Below are 18,152 nucleotides of genomic sequence, written 5' to 3' on the forward strand. Positions count from 1 at the left end.
AAATGTGCAAAAAACAATGTGCAAAAAACCAAAAAAAGCAGTGTGCATCGATGTATACAATGTGTTAGGGTATGTCATATTTCTCTCTGTTTTCTCATAATTTAATTCTTCTTTTGTGAAGCTGAGCGGCAGCAGCTGATCCAGCTCCCTGACTCAATGTTTTTTTTTCCAACAACAGGAAAAAAACAAAACAAAACAAAAAAAACACTAAACTAAAACTCCACTTCCCGACATCCTTTGCGCGGTGACGTGCTGTTCTCCCGCCCGTCGCGAATCTCCCAGCATGCTCTTCTTCGGGGCGAGAAGAAGCCCGAGGCGAGCAGGAGGAAGCGTCAAGATGGAGACGATCGGTGGCTAAAGTGACAGAGCCGTTAATTATAACGTGATCATAAACCATAAGCCGTACATGGTTCTTCAAAAAAAAAAAAAAAGAATATCTTTAAAGAAGAATCTAGCTAGTTAACTGTAGCTAGATAGCTAACTCTGCATTGGATATTGTTGGTGAGTTTCTAGCAGCGCGTTGTTGTTGTTGTAACAACTTCCACCGGGCCGCCATTTAATCCTGTTGTCAGGCCAGAACAGAAACACCGTCCGGAGCGAACAGGGACCCGCCGGCTGGCTGGCGGCGTCTCTCTCTCTCTCTCTCTCTCTCTTTAAAGCGCCACATCTCTGTTAGCCGACACCTTTAATAAAGTGTGTTTCTCAGTCTGTTAGCATAACGGTTAGCTAGCGGCGTTAGCAACACAAGCTAATCTCTCCAGGCGGGGTGTTCTCAGGAGGAAGCCGCGGAGGAGAGTCGGCACCGGCGGCTCTCCTCCTCTCCAGCCCGCTTTACCGAGGCGAACCCGGCGGTGCGGTCTTCCCTTTACTCCCCGCTACCCGCTGCTTTCAGTGGGTTAGCATTAGCTTGTGTTAGCCGCCCGCTGCAGCTAACAGCCTCGGAAACAAACCTCGTGTTTCAGAGCAGACAGACCTGCTGGCTGTCTCACTTCCCTGAGCTCCAGTCCCAAGCCGAGGTTAGTCAGGACGGGTTCAGCGACACTCACCGCTGGGCTGCACTCAACAAGGATCAGCACAGTCACAAGATTAGCTGTAAAATCAAGTGTAAATGAGTAGATCCAGAGCTGAGGGTGATCAGATCTCTGTGACACAGCTGAGAGCCACTCCTGTTCTGGATTTGCTTTTCACTGTGTACAGGCGACAAGTTAAAGGCTTTCAGTTAGAAAATCAGAGTTCTGGGGTTTAAACAGAAATTAAATAAGAGTGAAACCAAGATGGTGATGCTTTTTTACCACTTCCATCGAAATTTGACTTTAAAAACACAATACGCGTTGATTTAAGTTCACTTGCAACAGGATTAAGTGTAATCTAGGTTCATGGTAAAGACTAAACTAACGTTTAAAGAAGCTGAATTTTAATCCTTAGTTTTAAACCGGTTTGGCGCAACAGTATTCTCATGTTGAGCTGTGGTTCATGTTTGTTTAAAGCTGAATCCTTGTCGATGCAACCCACCGTTTGAAGTCAACATTATTTCCTGGTTCGCTCTCTTTGACTTTCAGCCTAATGTTGGAGTAATGCCATGTGGTGGTGGTTTGTGGTTTTAAGTTCCTGCAACGGATTCAAACTGATCAGTTCACGTCCCGTTGATGTATGTTAATGTGACGTTTCTGTAAGACTTTGCTCTGTACACTGTCACTTGAATCTGTCCATGCTGTGTTGGGGGAAAAATGCACTTGTGTCTTTTGATGCTTTGCTTGGTTATTTGGATGTTTTGTATTGTTTTTAACTGAAGTAAAGCCTATTCTGAATTCCCACGGTGATTTAGAGAGCCTAACAGCACACAACACTCTTCCACAAAACAATATCTGGGAGCTGAGTGGTTTTATTTAATTAGTACTAAAGCAGCACTTTGTGGGACTGTTTTCTCATTGCATTAAAGAGTGATCAGCCTCCGCCTGCTGTCCTGGGGATCCACAGTCACCACCAGCTTTTAGGTTTTAACACAAATTCCCCAATCACGCTAGGTCATGATCCCTGATTCATTTAATTAATGCTGCATTCAGGTCCTGTTGGAATTTTTTTGTTTGGGGAAAATCATTCACATCACCCTCCCCGTTTCAAATGCAAGTAGGAGGTAGGAATTGTATAGTAGATTCTTGTATTAGAAATCAGCGTCACAGGTTGTTAAAGCAGTAAACAGCAGATCCACTGCAGTCCAAGGTAATAAAATCAAAGAAGAATTATGAAGGCTCCTGTACACTCTTCACTCCTTATCAATACTTTATTTTTTTCTCTGTTTTTTGGCACAAAAGGCATCTTCACATTCAAAGTTGGAAATGTCTTGATAAGAAATGTCAACAAAACTTAAGTTTTGAGCATACAAGCCTTCATAATAATTCTGTTCTTCTGTGAGGTTTGCCTTCTAGCACCTGTCGAAAATTAAGTTTGGTGTGCATTTTTTTTTTTCCATCTTTAGTGCAATCCACAGAACTTGAATGTAGTAGAACAGCAATTGCTCTGTTTGTCATGGTCGTCTGGCTGGTGCAGAAGAAAAAGGTGTTTCTGTGCTACAGTAACGTGTGTGTGTGTGTGTGCGCGCGCTGCACTTGCTTGAGAACCTGTTGTGCTGTGGCTGTAGGCCAAAAATTCCCTGAAGTAACTGTTTTGATGTGTGTGTCCTGGTTCACTGACAGCTGACAGAATCAGACTCACCTTTCCCTGAACAGTCAGTCGTGGTTCAGCTGGACTTTAGCACAGTAGGAAAGTTTCTGTAGACTCTTAAGTGGCTGAAACGCAAGCCATCTTTCCTGCTGCGGTCCTCGCTGCAGAACCTCTCACCTCAGAGAGGAGCCACTTGCCTCAAGTCGGTTTTATATGGAAGCCACCCTGTTACCATGGCAACGGTACACATATAAATATTGTGTGATCCTGGTATGTTCATTTGAATGGGAAAGACTGTTTTCCTGTTTTTCTCCATTCAAGTTCTGTGGTTAAATCAAAGTTGTCAGTCACCTTCACCCTAATGCAGTCAAGTCTAACAACCACTCCTGCTTCCATTTCTGTGTGGATGATTTTAAATGCACATCAATGTAAATGTTTCTGAATGTGTGCAAGCCAGATTAACAGGAACTTTTAGTTTTCTTTCAGTTTGTAGGAATGAAATCAAATCTCTGTCCTTGTGATATGATCCGAACACAGCACAATGTTCCCTGGGTGTCATTTTTCCTTGAGAAAGCACCTTTTTTTTCTCTCTCTTTTTGTACTTAAGTAAAAAAAAATAATAATAATAATAACATGTTGACTGTGACTCCCCTGAGCAGGCAGCTGTGGTGGCTGACAGCTGATGAACTTTGAACTATTTTGCCATAAGATGTCAAATATTCCACCAAAGTGAAATGTCACCTAACCTGTCTCCTGACACGAGCTTGGTTGCTCTTCCTCTGAATGCCTGGGGTCTGAGCCTCAGTTTCATAGTGGTGTTCCCTGTGAAAATGACCTTGATGTTTGACTCCTCCACCTCCCTTCCACTGGCCTCATTTATATACATGTGCTATATATACAAAAAAAAAAAAAAAAAAAAACTCAAGTCACTGTATGATTTGGTGATTGAAGTGTTTTTGATACCCAGATGGATGTGTAGCAGAGCCTCACTTCTTCATCACTCTGCAGAGATTGTGTTTATTCTAATATTTTTGCAGTAATGTGCTCAGCAGGCGCACACCAACAGTACAGCTGATACACACTCTTTATCAGCTCCACCTGCACAATCCAATCCAATCCAGTACGGCTGCTGTGCCATAAAGTTTCCTCTCCTGCTGCCTATAATGCTCAGCTTGTCTTGTTGTCACGGTAACAGAGGTGTTCATTCACTTCTGTGTTTGGCATTGAGCTCATAGTTAGTGCTGCTGTTGACTGGACTGTTGGATCTCTGTATATTAATAGGGGAGGACAAAAAGTTAGAAACACCTCAGTATAATATAGTCCAGTAGCAGACCTCTGCAAACTACAACCTCAGTAATAAACACAGAATTAAAGTGACACATTCTGCACAGTGTCAATACAAACTGAACATTATCAACTTTGTTAAAAGGCAGAAGTTATGGCAGAGGTGCTGAGCTGAACTGCATCAGACTGTGCAGATGGACCTGATGAGGTGACACTGAGTGTATGTTGAGTGTTGTGTGTCTTTGGTGTGACAGCAGCATGTTTTCCCTGCAGCCCAGCAGCTCATTTCACTGAGGAGGAGCCACTGCAGTTTTTCACTGAAGCTCATTTGGGTTCTGATTTTCTGTTTAGTGCTGCTTATTAGCCAGCTGTCTCACAGCAACTAACAAATAATTATTGTATATTATATTCATTTACTTTTTTTGATCCATCATTTTATCTTTATGTTTAAACAAGCAAACACCTGTGACATCCCAAGTTCCCCGTGCCCAAATCCACGTGTTCAAACTGCTCTCTTAGGCTGAACATACATGCAAAACTTTTTCCATGCAAATTGGCTGCATGAGTTGTTTTGGAGTTCTGTCCAATGAAAATAAGGGGATTAGGATTTGGTGACATAGCAACACTAAAAAAAAAAAAAAAACCTTGCATGTACGTAGTGTGTATCACTGGCCTCAGTCTGACAAGCAGCCAAAAAAAAAAAAAAAGGTCATGTCGAATGCAGAAGATCCCTGATTTTATTGACAAAAGCACTGCAGCGTTTCAGGCAGACATGAAATAAGAGATGAGACACAATCTGAAAGTGACACGTGACAGCTCGTCACTCAGCACTGAAACGATCAGCTGTTGGACACCCAGAGCAGTGTGTGGGGTGAGTGTGTTGTCATGTCGTTTTAATTGTTTGATTGGCTGGGCTGTGTTTCCTACCTCGGTGTGTCGGTCTGGTTTCATGTCTGCCTGGAACGTGGCAGGACGTTCTGACAGCTGCAGCGTGCAGGAATATCTACATTTTGTCTGGTTCTGTTTGCAGAAAGACGAGTTGGCTGCGCTGATGTTTGCATTTTGTAATGAGATGAAACTGAGAAAAGCAATTTCATCCTTAAAATCTGTGAAAATTTAACTCGTGTTTTAATTTGATAAATGACTAGAACGCTGATTAATCAGTCATCAAAAATGATATTCTACTGACTTTTTTTTTCTCCACTGACAAATCGACTAGAACAGGTTGGAAAATTACAGTAGGTGAAACTGTAGCTGTGGCTGGCAGGCTCCAGAGGTTTTGGTTTGTTCTAAAAAAGCAAAACAAAACAGAAAAACACTGAACAAGTTGAAAATGAACAGAAAAAAGTGGATTGTGATTTTGCCACAGACAAGTTGTTCAGTCTTTTTGGTGAAACTGAACATTTGGTTCTGTGCGTGACTCCCTGACAGCGTCGAGGCCTCTCTGCAGCGTCCCGTCGGGATTCACTTTTAATACCAGTGCAAGTCAATAAGGACTGAAAACCTCTCTTTCAAAACAGCATACAAATCCCCAGCACATTGGTGTGTTGTTTTATTTCATAACAGCTGATGAAAGTAAAATAATCCCTTGTTTGATTTTGACATAATTTTCAGTTTCATACTCCCATTTGCTTCTAAATCCAGATCAGTCGAAAACAAAAACATTACAGCATGATCACTGGATTTTATGAAATGATTTTTTTTATTTTTTATTTTTTTTTATTTTTATTTATTTATTTATTTTTTTGGTTCCCCCCCCAAAAAAAAAAAAAACCCAAACCAAACTTAATTCTTGGCTCAATCACTGTGTTCTATTTTTTAAGTGTGCCATCTGTTTTATGAGATGAAAATGTAAAAACTTCTTTTTTGTTTGCACTGCGTGGCTTCAGCTGGTTTGTGGTGTTAATATTTAAGGTGATGTGGTTCTGTCTGAGGCGTGTGACGTCACTTTTGAGAACATTTGCTGCTGTTGTTGAACGTGTGTGTGAATGTGCTTGCTCTTGTGGCGGGTTTGGGGTTGTGACGAGGCTCAGGTAGAAACTATGAAAGTATGATCTGCCGTTAGAGCGACAGCTGGTTTAGAACTGATTTCTTTGGCTCCCCAAAAGTCAGTAGAAGTTACAAGGTATGAGCCTAAGTTTTAACAATATATCTGCACTTAAGATGAGAAGCATTACAGTGTGCTAATTGCTTGTGAAAGGCTTTTGAAGGCAGCCTCGGGAATTTTAATGTTGACCTACTATCACTGATCTCACATATAATACAGAATTTTAATAATTATCAAAGTACTTTTTTTAAAGGGCTTTTTTAACTAGTGTTCTAGTTATTTTTTTTTCTGATTTCCTTATTGCCACTCTTCTAAGTTTTTGAAAGAAATCACATCAATTTGCATTTTTACTTTTAATTCACTTTGTTAATGTTAGTTTGTGCACATTTAAAGTTTAACTAATTGATGGGTTAAATTCAACCAGACAGGCTGCTTTGGTCAGGTTCATTGTGCTGATTTGTAGATTGGCCCTAAATTCACTTCGAGTTTCTGTTAATAAGATTTTTAAAAAAAAAGTGTTTGGTTCTCTGCAGCCTGCAGATGCTGTGTGAAAAGACCCACCGGCTCTGTGCAGCCAAAACAGACAGAATGAAGATTTATCTGTCTGGATCAGGTCAGGTTGTACTGGTTGGTTGCTTGTAAAGCTCTTGGAGACTAACAGTGATTAAATGCTCTAATTAAACTGGGGCTCTGTGCAGATCAAATTATCCACTGTTAAATTGCACCCAGGCCCCCTTTTGTTTTCTGTCCCATCTTAGTTAGGTTGATGTCTCGTGAGCTGATATGATGAAGTGTTGACTTGAATATAATTTTGATGAGTGATTTAGTCATTTATCAAGTAAAACTGACAGCAGCTTCACTAAGATCACTAATAAGATGGTCCAGCTTTTCTCCACTTATAAAACTAAATTAATACTTTTTTTTTGCTGCCTGTCAGACCAAGCAAACGGTTTGAAGACGTCACTTTGCGCTCTGATCGCTTCCCATCAGACTCTGGCTTCATTCTTCACACATTATACACTAATTGATGAATCCATAAATTATTGAGAAGGTGATCAACAACATTAATAACTAGTTGCAGCTTCAACTTAATGACAGGACGGTTCATGCTGCAGCATTCTGGCTTATATAATCAGTCCTGTTATTTTGTGAGACATTGCGATCACTGTCTTGTATCTTGACGATTTGAGGAACATATTCACATTTTTTGCACTTTGTCCAGGTTTAGAAATGTATGGGAAAGGAAGCAGGTAATCAGCAGATCTTGATTCATTTGAAAATTATGGTATAAAGTCTGCAGTTTTTGCTGAAAGCTTGAAACTGTAGGATCTTAATATCTAAATTCACAACATGAACTAGTGATTCACTGAGGCGATATGAAACTTGAGACATTTGTCCTTTTAGTGTATCTGTAAGTTGGACTGGTTGTGTGATACTGTTTGGTGATGTTTTTGGTGGAAAATGCTGTCAAAGTTTGGTCTTATTGCCATGGGAATTATCAAGTAATAGATAAGAATCAGTTTGTTTGTTTGTTTGTTTTTTATTTTTCAGAATTTGTGTCAGCAGATGAGGTTGAAATAGAAACTAATATTTTGTCAAAATACTTTCAGACTTGGTGACTGACTTGACACAAGAAGCTCCAGACTTAATGAGATTTGCTCTTGTAATCATACTGACTTGCTCATAATGATTCACTAAAGCATATGGACTTTTTTTTTTTAATGATGGAGGTAAATGCCTACTTAGTAGTTGTTTTAAATCAAGTGTTTTCAGAGTGAAGTTATCCGGCAGATTTTTTTTTATTCAGGCTCCTGAGTTCAGATATGTTGCAGTCTGTATACATTTAAAATAAACCATGCATTAATGCTTTTAATTACCTAAATAGTCAGTTTTGATGCATATAAATGACAAAAAAATAATCAAAGTGCACCTGAAAAGAAGGCGACGTGGGCCTGAAGCTCCATCATCTATTGATTATCATTCTCTACTTAGTACTGGACTTCATGATATTAATAAGCCAAATTGTATTTTTTTTCCTTTTCTGCCTTCATACTGTAAATATATTTATTTACAGTTTATTACACTTGAAGCCCCGGTCACACCAGTTTTAAGGGCTGTAGATTTCCTTCAGCCAGAATCCTCTGTTTTAGGAAGCTGTTTTAAACTCTGCTCCCTCTGATGAAGACACTACAGTCTGTGGTGTCACTTTCACTATACAGTTTCCATCTCTGCTTCAAGAGCATCAAGTGAGGTGGACTGTCTTTGTTTTACAGTCAGTTTCTGTTTGTCACACCATTCACTTGCCTGAATGTTAATGTCTGCTGTACGGTTTTTAAGTGTTTTTTTTTTGTTTACCAAGGGTTTGTATTTTTCCCATTGTGTAGCCATTTTTAAAAATATTTTTAGTCCTAGTTTGTGTTGTGTTCATTTGTACTGAATATTTTTGACATTGTATGTTTGCAGGTTACAAAGTGAACCTCTTTGACTGGTGCGACACAAAAATTTAGACTCTCTGATATGTGCAGCCATCAGCTGACCCTCCTTCTCCCCTCCCTATCCAGATATAACCAGTCACCATGGCGACAGACATCGGCTCGCCGCCACGGTTCTTCCACATGCCGCGGTTCCAGCACCAGGCGCCGCGGCAGGTCTTCTACAAGCGGCCTGACTTCGCCCAGCAGCAGGCCATGCAGCAGCTCACCTTCGACGGCAAGCGCATGAGGAAGGCCGTCAACCGCAAGACCATCGACTACAACCCATCTGTCATCAGATACCTGGAGGTACAGACCGCTCATGATGTCATCACTGGAGGACAGTCGTACTTACAGTACAGTCGGCCAGTGGTTGGTTAAACAGGATCAGGGACATCTTAGGGAGATCGCATGCTGTTCTCTCACAGCACAGGGCTGGTTTGTCACATGTGATGATGAGAAGTTAATAATCCAATCAGGGAATGTTCTCTGACAGCTCCTAAAATACTGTTGAGTGGATGATACCTTTGCCCAGTCAAAAACAGAACTGCATAAACAGCAAACCCCACTCTTAACACTAATTAAACATATTTTTGCATTTCAAGTATTGCAAATATGTATTTGACTAAGTCGGCAACTTGTGTTTCTCGTACCTGTGAATAATGTAGCTTGAGAATTTTCCATGTGTTCTTTGAATTTCTGCTAGACATCCAAAGTCAAATGACTTAACGACATTTTCCTCATTATTTGTTATTTATTTTGTTGTCTGTAGATTACCATTCCATCACAGTACTAGCATGTCTGAATATCAGTACTGTGGTGTTTTAATGTTTTATCCTGTTACATGGTCTTAAATTTGCAGAATCGGTTGTGGCAGCGAGACCATCGAGATTTCCGTGCCATTCAGCCTGATGCAGGGTGTTACAATGACGTAAGTACAGCTTTGATCGGACGAAGAAAAAAACTAATCAGAACACCCTGTTCTCTTTATAAATCATTTTTTGTGTCAGTTAAAGAATGAAGTGGTTGGGATATTTTGGAAACAGCTTTCTGATTTCAGTTTCACGTCTGCCTCTCTGTTGCTGCAGCTCGTTCCACCCATCGGCATGCTGAATAACCCCATGAACGCTGTCACTACAAAGTTTGTCCGAACCTCCACCAACAAAGTCAAGTGTCCTGTTTTTGTCATACGGGTAAGTTCCTCCACACATTTACATTTTACCTTGTAAAATGTTTTACCTGACCAACTCACAGTGAGAACAACAGCGGGTAAAGTTCAACCTCTCAGAGCCTCGGGTGCTGGGAGGGAGGGCTTGCCTGGACCAACAAACCAAAAATAAATCAAGAATTGCTCACTGACTGACTGCTCTATGCATGATCATGGTCCTTATGGACAAGCAGCAATATAGAAAATGTATGCTGAGCCACACAAGAGTAAACTGAGATTTCTGCCTGTTCCTAAAATATTCTGACTGCTCATTACTCTATATTAACGTAGTACCCTCAAAAACAAAAGTGCTCAATCAGTTTTTTATTTCTACTTTGGTACAGTAACACAGTACATGACAATTGGATAATCCAGGGTAGTCTCTCAAATGCAGCCACTGAATACCCAAAGCCTGCCCCTCTCTCCCTCTCTCACCTGTTTCCTTTCCCTTTCCAGCATAGAGATGAGCCTATTAGAGAAACTTCAGCCATGATATATGCCCGACAAACATCCCATCAAACATTTGTGCAGTGTAAAAAATACATCAACTTACAAAAATACACATATTTGCATAATTTTGTCTCCAAATAGTTTTATTTGAAAAGTAAGTTGTGAAAAAGCATAGTGTAAACATAAAATGAAAAATTTAATAGTTAAAAACCCAAAGTATGCTATCTACATTTAAGTGTTAAATTTCTCAGTAGTAGTATCGCTGAACGAAAAACAAGAATAAGTAGTCGGTTTTATCATGAGGTATATACAGTTAAATCTCAAATCTGCATCAGGACATAAAATGTCTACTTAAAGTAAAAAATAAATGCATTTCTATATGAAGAATATGCCTGAGGTAGGTATATCTGGAAAGGTGCATGCAGCAGGTTTGACACCTTTACTTCTTGAGGTGGTACTTTGCAAAGCAGTTCCTCTTTGCAGTTAAGCACAGGGCCACATTGCACCTGCTGCAGTACACCGGAGTCTTCGCCTTCTTCTTCTCTTCTTTGCAGAGAGCGCAGCTCTTACGTTGGGCGGTGGCATCTTCCCCAAAGTACATGGGCATACAAGTGTTGGTGAGGGTGCGGCACGGCGCGCCATCAAGGTCGGCTACAACTCTGGACTCCTCCGCCAGCTGCCTCATCAGTACTTCTCTAAACCTTTTGTGTGTCATGGGAGTTTGTCCTTTGCGCATGGACACTTGTTTCGAGAGGATGTATGAGTTCACGATGGCAATGTCAACGAAATGGTAGAAGAAGGTCTTGTACCAACGCATTGTCTTCCCAAGAACACAGTAGAACTGGATGAGGGTGTCTGACAGATCTACTCCACCCATGTATTTGTTGAAGTCCTTGATGGCATCAGGGATGGCAATGTCTTTTAAAATCCACTGCCCGTCCTCCTTCACTCTCCTGGCTATGTGGCTTCCACTGCTGGCTTTGTGGATGTTAGTGCACAGGGCCACCTCCTTAGTGTCTTTCCATTTGATGAACAGGAGACTGCCCTTGCGCATCCACCTCATGTCTCCTCTGTCAGCATGCCTCGGGAGGTCGTTGATGGATGTCTTTGGAAAGTCAACCAGAGCTTGTCGGATAGTTCCACAGGCAACAGTGTCATGGTCGGCGAGTGCTTTAAAGAGCCTTGTGCTTGTGTAGAAACTGTCGATATAAAGGTGGTAGCCCTTGCCCAGAATATTGAATTTCATTAGGTCCATCACTGTAGCAAAGCCAAGGCCAGTCTCCCCACGTTCAGCCGACCTTTGTTTAGTATTTTTTCCTTGATATATAAAGAAGTTCCAGGTATATCCTGTTCTTGAATCAGCTAAGACAAACAGCTTGTATCCATGCCTGGTTGGTTTGCACCTCAAATACTGCTTGTAACTAACTCTAGCCTTGCTTGCCACCATCCTCTCATCAATGCTGATCTCCTTGTTGGGCTGGTACAGAGTGGTGCATGCTTTTACAATCTGGTTGTAGAGAGGTTTTATTTTGAAGAGTCTGTCGTATTGTGGTGTTCCCTTCTTTTTCTGATTCTCCTCATCCTCCTTGATGTTAGCTAGATGAAGGGACCAAAATATGGCTTCAAACCTGTCCCTGGGCATCCAGTTGCGGGGAAACAGAAATTGGTACGGCCACTGTGTTCTCCACATGTCTGACCTTGTATGTACTTGGACCAGTCCAGAAAAAATTACTATCACCAAAAAAATGTAAAAATCTGGAACTGTGACACTGGTCCACTTGTATCGCAGTCCTGATTCCTTTCTCTGGGCAGCATGTTCATTGGTGTTGTCTATGATGGTTTTTATGACAGAGGGGGTGAAGAAGAGCTTGAACAAGCTCAGTGGTGTCCACGATGCGCTCATGTCAATCCTGGGTCCTGGAGGGTAGTTGGGCTCAAACTTGGGTATTGGTGGTGCCTCATCTGGGTCACATGGAAAATGCCACCTCCTCTCTTCAGAGGTAGGCTGCTGGCTGTTGGGTGCAGATCTCCGTCGACCCCTTTTGGACGATGTTCCACGTGTCATTGAGTGAGTGTAAAAGGATGCAGAGCTCTGGTGATGATCTGACACAGACTCATCGTCGTCGGTGTCATCTGACGTGTCATCAGATGTGTCATCAGACCCGTCGCTATCCTCCTCACTGTGGAAACAGAGACGGGTTAATATTAATGTGGACACTGTAGACTACTAAACAGGATTGGCCAGACATTAGCCGAACAGGTTGTACATCACCTCTCCGGCTCTTCAATCTGTTGCCGTTTACTACTGTGAGGTGCACTTTGTTGTCGACCTCTCTTGGGTGGTGCTGTGCACATCTTTGCGGGAATGAACGCAGATGAACGTTTGTTTTTATGTGGCACAAAGTCCTCATCTTCGACATTGTCATCGAATGCAATGTAATCCTCGTCCTCCTCACTGTGAAAACAAGAGATGGCTTTAAGATTTAATATGGTAATTCTTTGTAAACAACAAAAACAGACAGCAGTGCTTTAGATGAACTAAACAAGCCTAGCAAACAGTCAGTACATCACCTCTCCAACCCATTATCCTGTTTACGTCTACTTAGAGGTGTGCTTCTTGGCCGACCCCTTCTGGATGTTGTGCGCATAGTTGCAGGAGTGAAGGCAGATTCACGTCTGCCTTGAGTAGTCCCATTAAACATCCCATTCTCCACGCTAAGAAAACAGAAGTAGATTGTTGAGGATTCATGCTGGTGATTATAACACTAATAAAAATGGTGGTACTGAGTACTACATAGTTTTACACAGCTGGTACACCACCTCTCCTGTGCAGCGTTCTTTTGCTGTTTACTGCAAGGCCCGCGGCTCTGCCGACCCCTCCCCCTCCTGGCTGTCTGTGGGCGTCCCACATGATTCAAGGATGCAGGCGTGGATGATTGTTGATCACATGGCACGGCCTCTTCCTCCTCCCTGTGAAAACATAGTTTGGGATTCATGTTGCATGAGGCACTTTATCACTCTAATCACTCTTAAATGAGGAATTAAGTATTGCAGACATAAAGAGCATTTGACTGTAATCCAGAAATCCAGAGGCAGTGACAGATGTGTTATAGAAGTTAGAAACTAAAACACATTTATCTGCTCTGTATAGAGCTGTGTCTACAGACCTTAAGGGGTTTAATGAAGCCATGTCTACAGATACTGTGCAGCCAAAGCCCAACGGGTCCTCCTCCTCCTCCTCCTTGCTTATTGGTCTGGGTGTATGGAGACAAACAGTTAATTTGGCTCGTTCAAATATCTGTGCAGTTTAAAGAAAAATTGAGCCACATGGCAAAACAAGCTTTGTACACCACCTCTCATCTTCTTCCTTCTTTGGCTGTTGAATGTAAAGCATGCTGCTCAGACAGTCCAGCTTGGTAAGAGTTACTTGAGGTACTAGAAAGTCCTTATCGTCAAGTTCCTCATGTTTCACTCTGTGGAAGATATTGAGATTCTGATTGTGGTAATTAAAAAAACTTACACGAGTTGAATTATGACATGAAAACTCATTCAGTTGCAATTCAGTAAAAAGTGATGGATGTGTCTTGTTGCATTTTGAAACCAGAACTAATTGCTTGAAATGTAGGAGGATTAATCTGCTAACCTTGGGGGCTCAAAGTCCCGTAAGAACAAAGTATTGTCTTCAGACTTTACAGCAGTGACTTGCTTGATCACTGCGCCGCCGGCCCTACCTTTCTCAACGTTTTGCCTGGGGAAAGAGGAGAAAAACAGCATGAGGATCAGTTTAATGGCTTTAAGGCAATAAATAAATTTAAGAAGTTGCAGTGCTACCTTATACTCTCCGGCTGATGATAATGCCCATTTATCTGCTGACTGCTCTGGACCAGTGATGTGGATGTGGCAGGTGTGGATGCATGTGCATTGTCCTCCTCCCTGTGAAAACATAGATATAGTTGAGTAACACTTGTTAGGTGATCAGGTCAACATCAAACTCTGACATGAGCATTTCAGCTTTGCGAAACATGCGCTGTAAATTTGGACAATTTGTACGCCACCTCTCCTGCTCATCGTGTCTTTGTCGTTTCTGGCTGGGCCCACATGGTTTCCGACCCCTCGTGGACGGCGTCACCCGTCTCCCTCGTGTTGGCTGCGCCGAAGCAGAACGGACGTTTTGTTCAGGTGTCGTAGAGTCACTGCTGTCAGATGAGTCGTCATCCTCTCTGTGAATAAGGATAAATAGCTACGTTTTTCTTTTCCAGCAAGAAAAGCAAAGAGCTCTAGGTGTGTTACTGTGACTTCTGTGGTTCTGAAATAGTTTCTACAACTAGGCTAATGGGGATGAGTCAAATTATTAGTGCAATGTTATGATCATTTTCAGGAGTTTTGCTTCAGTGAAAATGAAAGCAATGCTTTAAAAATGTTTATCTAACAAAATAACTGCATTATACATATTTTTCATTTATCTCTATTTTTCAGTCTTAATTGCTTGGGAACACCCATTCCCTCCCATTCAATATTGCATCGGTTTAATATTTGTGTAGTTTAACAATGCAATGTATAAGTCTAGTTTGAAATGGTAACAGAAATAAAAGTCTACCTCTGCATTTGAAAGACAACAGGCTCAGGAGCCACACACTCTTGCAGAATCACATGCTACAGTTTTGTAAACACCACCACTGTCACTTTATCCAGATGTGAAGCAGCAGGGGATTCTGGGAGTTTCTCTGACCACGCTGCATCCCTCAGGCGAGCGTGTCAGTAACCAGACTCTGAACAGGTTGGAGAACATTTCCCAGCCTGAGTGTGTGAGGCCTTCAGCTCTTACATAAACTCTGAAACTTTAGTGGATCCTCCACGGTTTGGCGCCGTTTACACAGGAAACCACGTGACTTTACCTCCTGTGCTTTTGCGCGTGCGCGTGGAGGGGTCCCTGAGAGGAAGGTGTGGGTCCGGGGCAACAAACAAACACGAGTCTGAAGCCTTTGTGGCCGTGGTCAGATGCCCACGTGATTACAAAAACAGCCGTATATTGCACGAAGCAGGTTATTTTCACTCCGAAACGAAAATATACAAATAAATACTTTGTAGGGCGTTTCGGGCTGCAGCAAAGAAGCTGCTACAGCAACTTTGTTTTTGTTTTGAAGTGCTTTTAGGTAACAGAAGTGTCGACTCCTCGATTTATGCATGACGCCTTTTCTGGTTATTTCACGCGCTGGGGACCGATTTTTGTGTTGATTCCCCATAAACACAAACCCAGCGGAAACAGCAGCAGCCCCCTGCACATGGTCTGCTCGGGTGTAGGAGAATGCGAGAGGGGGAGGGGTGTGTGTGTGTGTGTGTGTCCACCATTGTAGGCAGCCTCGGGGTGAAGTTACTTAACACAAGGAGTAACAGCGCTAAAATCAGATCGATATGTTGTAATAGCACATTTGGTGATCAGAAGCCGACACCACACGGTCAGAGTCACGCTGTGTTGACGTTTTGATCACCGGTCAGCTCGAGCTGCAGCGCGAACAGCTGCACACACTACACAGACACCACGCGCTCGTAATCAATATTAAATCGATCATAATTACACATCATCCATGCCGTCCGAGTCCATCAGGAAGCTGTCGTGCTCCCAGTCGGAGCTGAACTCCCCGAGCTCGCTGTCGGACCAGTCCTCCACGTCCACGTCGCTGCTCGGCTCCATGTCGAACAGACTCTTCTTCATGCCGAATTTGATCTTCTGCGGCATCGCCATCGTGCCGGCCAGGGTCCACAAAGTCCAGAGAAAACTAATCCAGAGAGCAGGAGAATGAGCCGTGCGTCCTGCAGGCGAAGGAAAACCCCAGTGTGTGTATGTGTGTGTATATGTGTGTGTGTGTGTGTGCGCTGTGCGGAGGTCCGCAGAGCAGCCGGGGTGTGCGCTTATAGCCCAGCCCGCCGCCCGTTCAAATGTGGGAGGACTGCGCCTGACGGAGGCGTGTCGCTGCCAGCACACCTGCCTGTTTACTGTGTGGACTAACGGCCTGCCTCTCAGCGTACTAACAACATGTATCTTCTGTGGATTTTTCCTTTTTTTTTTTTTTTTTTTTTTTTTTTAAATGTGGGACAACATGAGATTTCTCTTCAGATTTTCCCTTGCAAAAGAAAAAAAATCTCAGACCCAACCCTGTCTCTGTTTTAAGAAATCATGCTCTGTGTTTTTCAAACTGGGGACCTCAGTAAAATGAGCAAGGTTAATTTCTCTATATTTCACAAGAAGTTGCTACAATTCAGAGAAAAAATGTGTATGTTATTTTAACATTATGCTTAAATCACACCACTGTGATTCCACTTTCCTGTGTTCAAGTGTGGCACTTGGAGTAGTTTAATACTGAACACAATCCAGAATATCTCGTGACAAGGGTCCCAAAGCCATCTCTAATTTGTGTCTGTGGCTTAATGTCAACTTGGCTGTCCGAGTTTGACAACTGTCCATTGACACTGTCCTGTCCTGCAGCATAGAGCACTGTTAATTATTTGTTTGTTTATGATAATGGGGAAAATTCAAATCTGACACGAGTTCTGCGGTCACAGAAGTCCTGGAAAAGTTGTTGAATTTGAAAATGTGTTTTCCAAACCTGGAATTGTTTTGGAAAATGATAAATTATCCCTAAAGTTTTGATGAACTCATGGAATATTTTTTTTAAATTATGGGGGTATACTTGATAAAGCTGAGCCAGAGCCTAAGAAAGGAGAAGAAATTAGATTATTTTTTTTATTTTTAACTGGGACTCAGCCCAGCCAATCAGAGACAAGAGACCTGGCGGTCGCTATGAGATTTATTTTATCTGCCTTGTGACCCCACCTCCTCGATGTGCAGTTTACTTTACTCATTAACCTGCAGAAATACTGTCATGTAAAATTTGTAATGTAGTTATGGAGAAATCATGGAAAAGTTTAGGATTTTTTTTTATTATTACTTTTGAGTTTTACCTGTGAAATAAGAGTCAAACTCCTGGTAAAGATAAAATGAGATGTGTCTCAGCATCTCCCTTCTCAGTGAAGGTGTCTAATGTAGAAATATAACTTATTTTCTCCTCCTGCATGGGAGGCAGTTTGTCTTTTACCTTCATCCCTTCAGCAGTAATGAAGCTTAATTATGATAATGAAACTACACAGAGAGCGGAGGAAAAGAGGCGCTCGTCCAGAGCCGTCAGCCAAACAGTTTCCAGATTCACATTCAGATTAAATCAGTTGGCATGCAAACTGAATTTGAAGAACAATGGGGAGAGTTTCAGGCTGCCCTGCCGTGAAACAACAGCTCAGATAGTGAGTTTACAATGACAAAAGAAGTGATAAAATGAGAGTGATGACCTCGGCGGGGGATGAGCCGCAGGTTGAGTGTCGCCTCAGACAAACTACCTGTTGAGACTGTTGTCACATCGTCCAAAACGAGAACTGTTCACATCAGGATAAAAACAAAACAAGTTACAGTGGAGTCCATTTTTTTAATGGCCATCAGTGCTGTTTTTAGCCGCGTCTCTAGTTTCATAAGACAGTCAGTATCTCTGCACAGAGTGAACAGATTTTTCTCCGATGCTGGCGTTTATTTTCCCAACTGCAGCGTTGCACTTAACCAGCGGACACATTTCAGGTCAAATACACTTCTTGTTTTGTTGTTTTAGCAGCTTCCAGCTCCCTTCCCCTCTTTTTGAGAGGTGAGAAAAGAAACCCCATCCACACACACACACACACACACACACACACACACACACACACACCACCCCTAACTTGTATGTCAGCCATAACTCAGAATACCACAGTGCTGGCTTTGCCTGTAGGTTCATGAGCTTGAAGGAGTTGGGCTCTGCCATCAGCCTTTAGGAAAGAGTGTAAGGGACTAACGAGAACTAACGAGATGACGAAAACCGGGTGTGAAAAAAAAAAAATTCTTAACTGAAATTAAAAAAAAGAAAAATAAATAAAAATAAAAACTAGTGAGAAGTGCAAAACTATAACAGCCTTGACGCTGACACAGGATATGTTTGTTTAGAGTGAAAAATAA

The 18,152-nt window shown here is 42.1% G+C and overlaps 1 protein-coding gene across 2 annotated transcripts in view; it reads left to right on the forward strand.

The window, feature by feature from the left end:
• The first annotated feature begins 301 nt into the window (after window positions 1–301).
• wdr33 (WD repeat domain 33) overlaps window positions 302–18,152 on the forward strand; it is a 43,688-nt gene continuing 25,837 nt past the window's right edge. For both annotated transcript variants that reach the window (XM_030075139.1, XM_030075140.1), the window contains exons 1-4: window positions 302–501; window positions 8,554–8,772; window positions 9,326–9,394; window positions 9,552–9,656. In XM_030075139.1, the coding sequence (XP_029930999.1) occupies window positions 8,569–8,772; window positions 9,326–9,394; window positions 9,552–9,656 (378 nt within the window). In that variant the 5' untranslated portion in view covers window positions 302–501; window positions 8,554–8,568. The remainder of the gene's footprint in view (window positions 502–8,553; window positions 8,773–9,325; window positions 9,395–9,551; window positions 9,657–18,152) is intronic.

This window comes from Myripristis murdjan, chromosome 17, assembly GCF_902150065.1.
Source record: "Myripristis murdjan chromosome 17, fMyrMur1.1, whole genome shotgun sequence".
In the NCBI taxonomy this organism is placed as follows: Eukaryota; Metazoa; Chordata; class Actinopteri; order Holocentriformes; family Holocentridae; genus Myripristis; species Myripristis murdjan.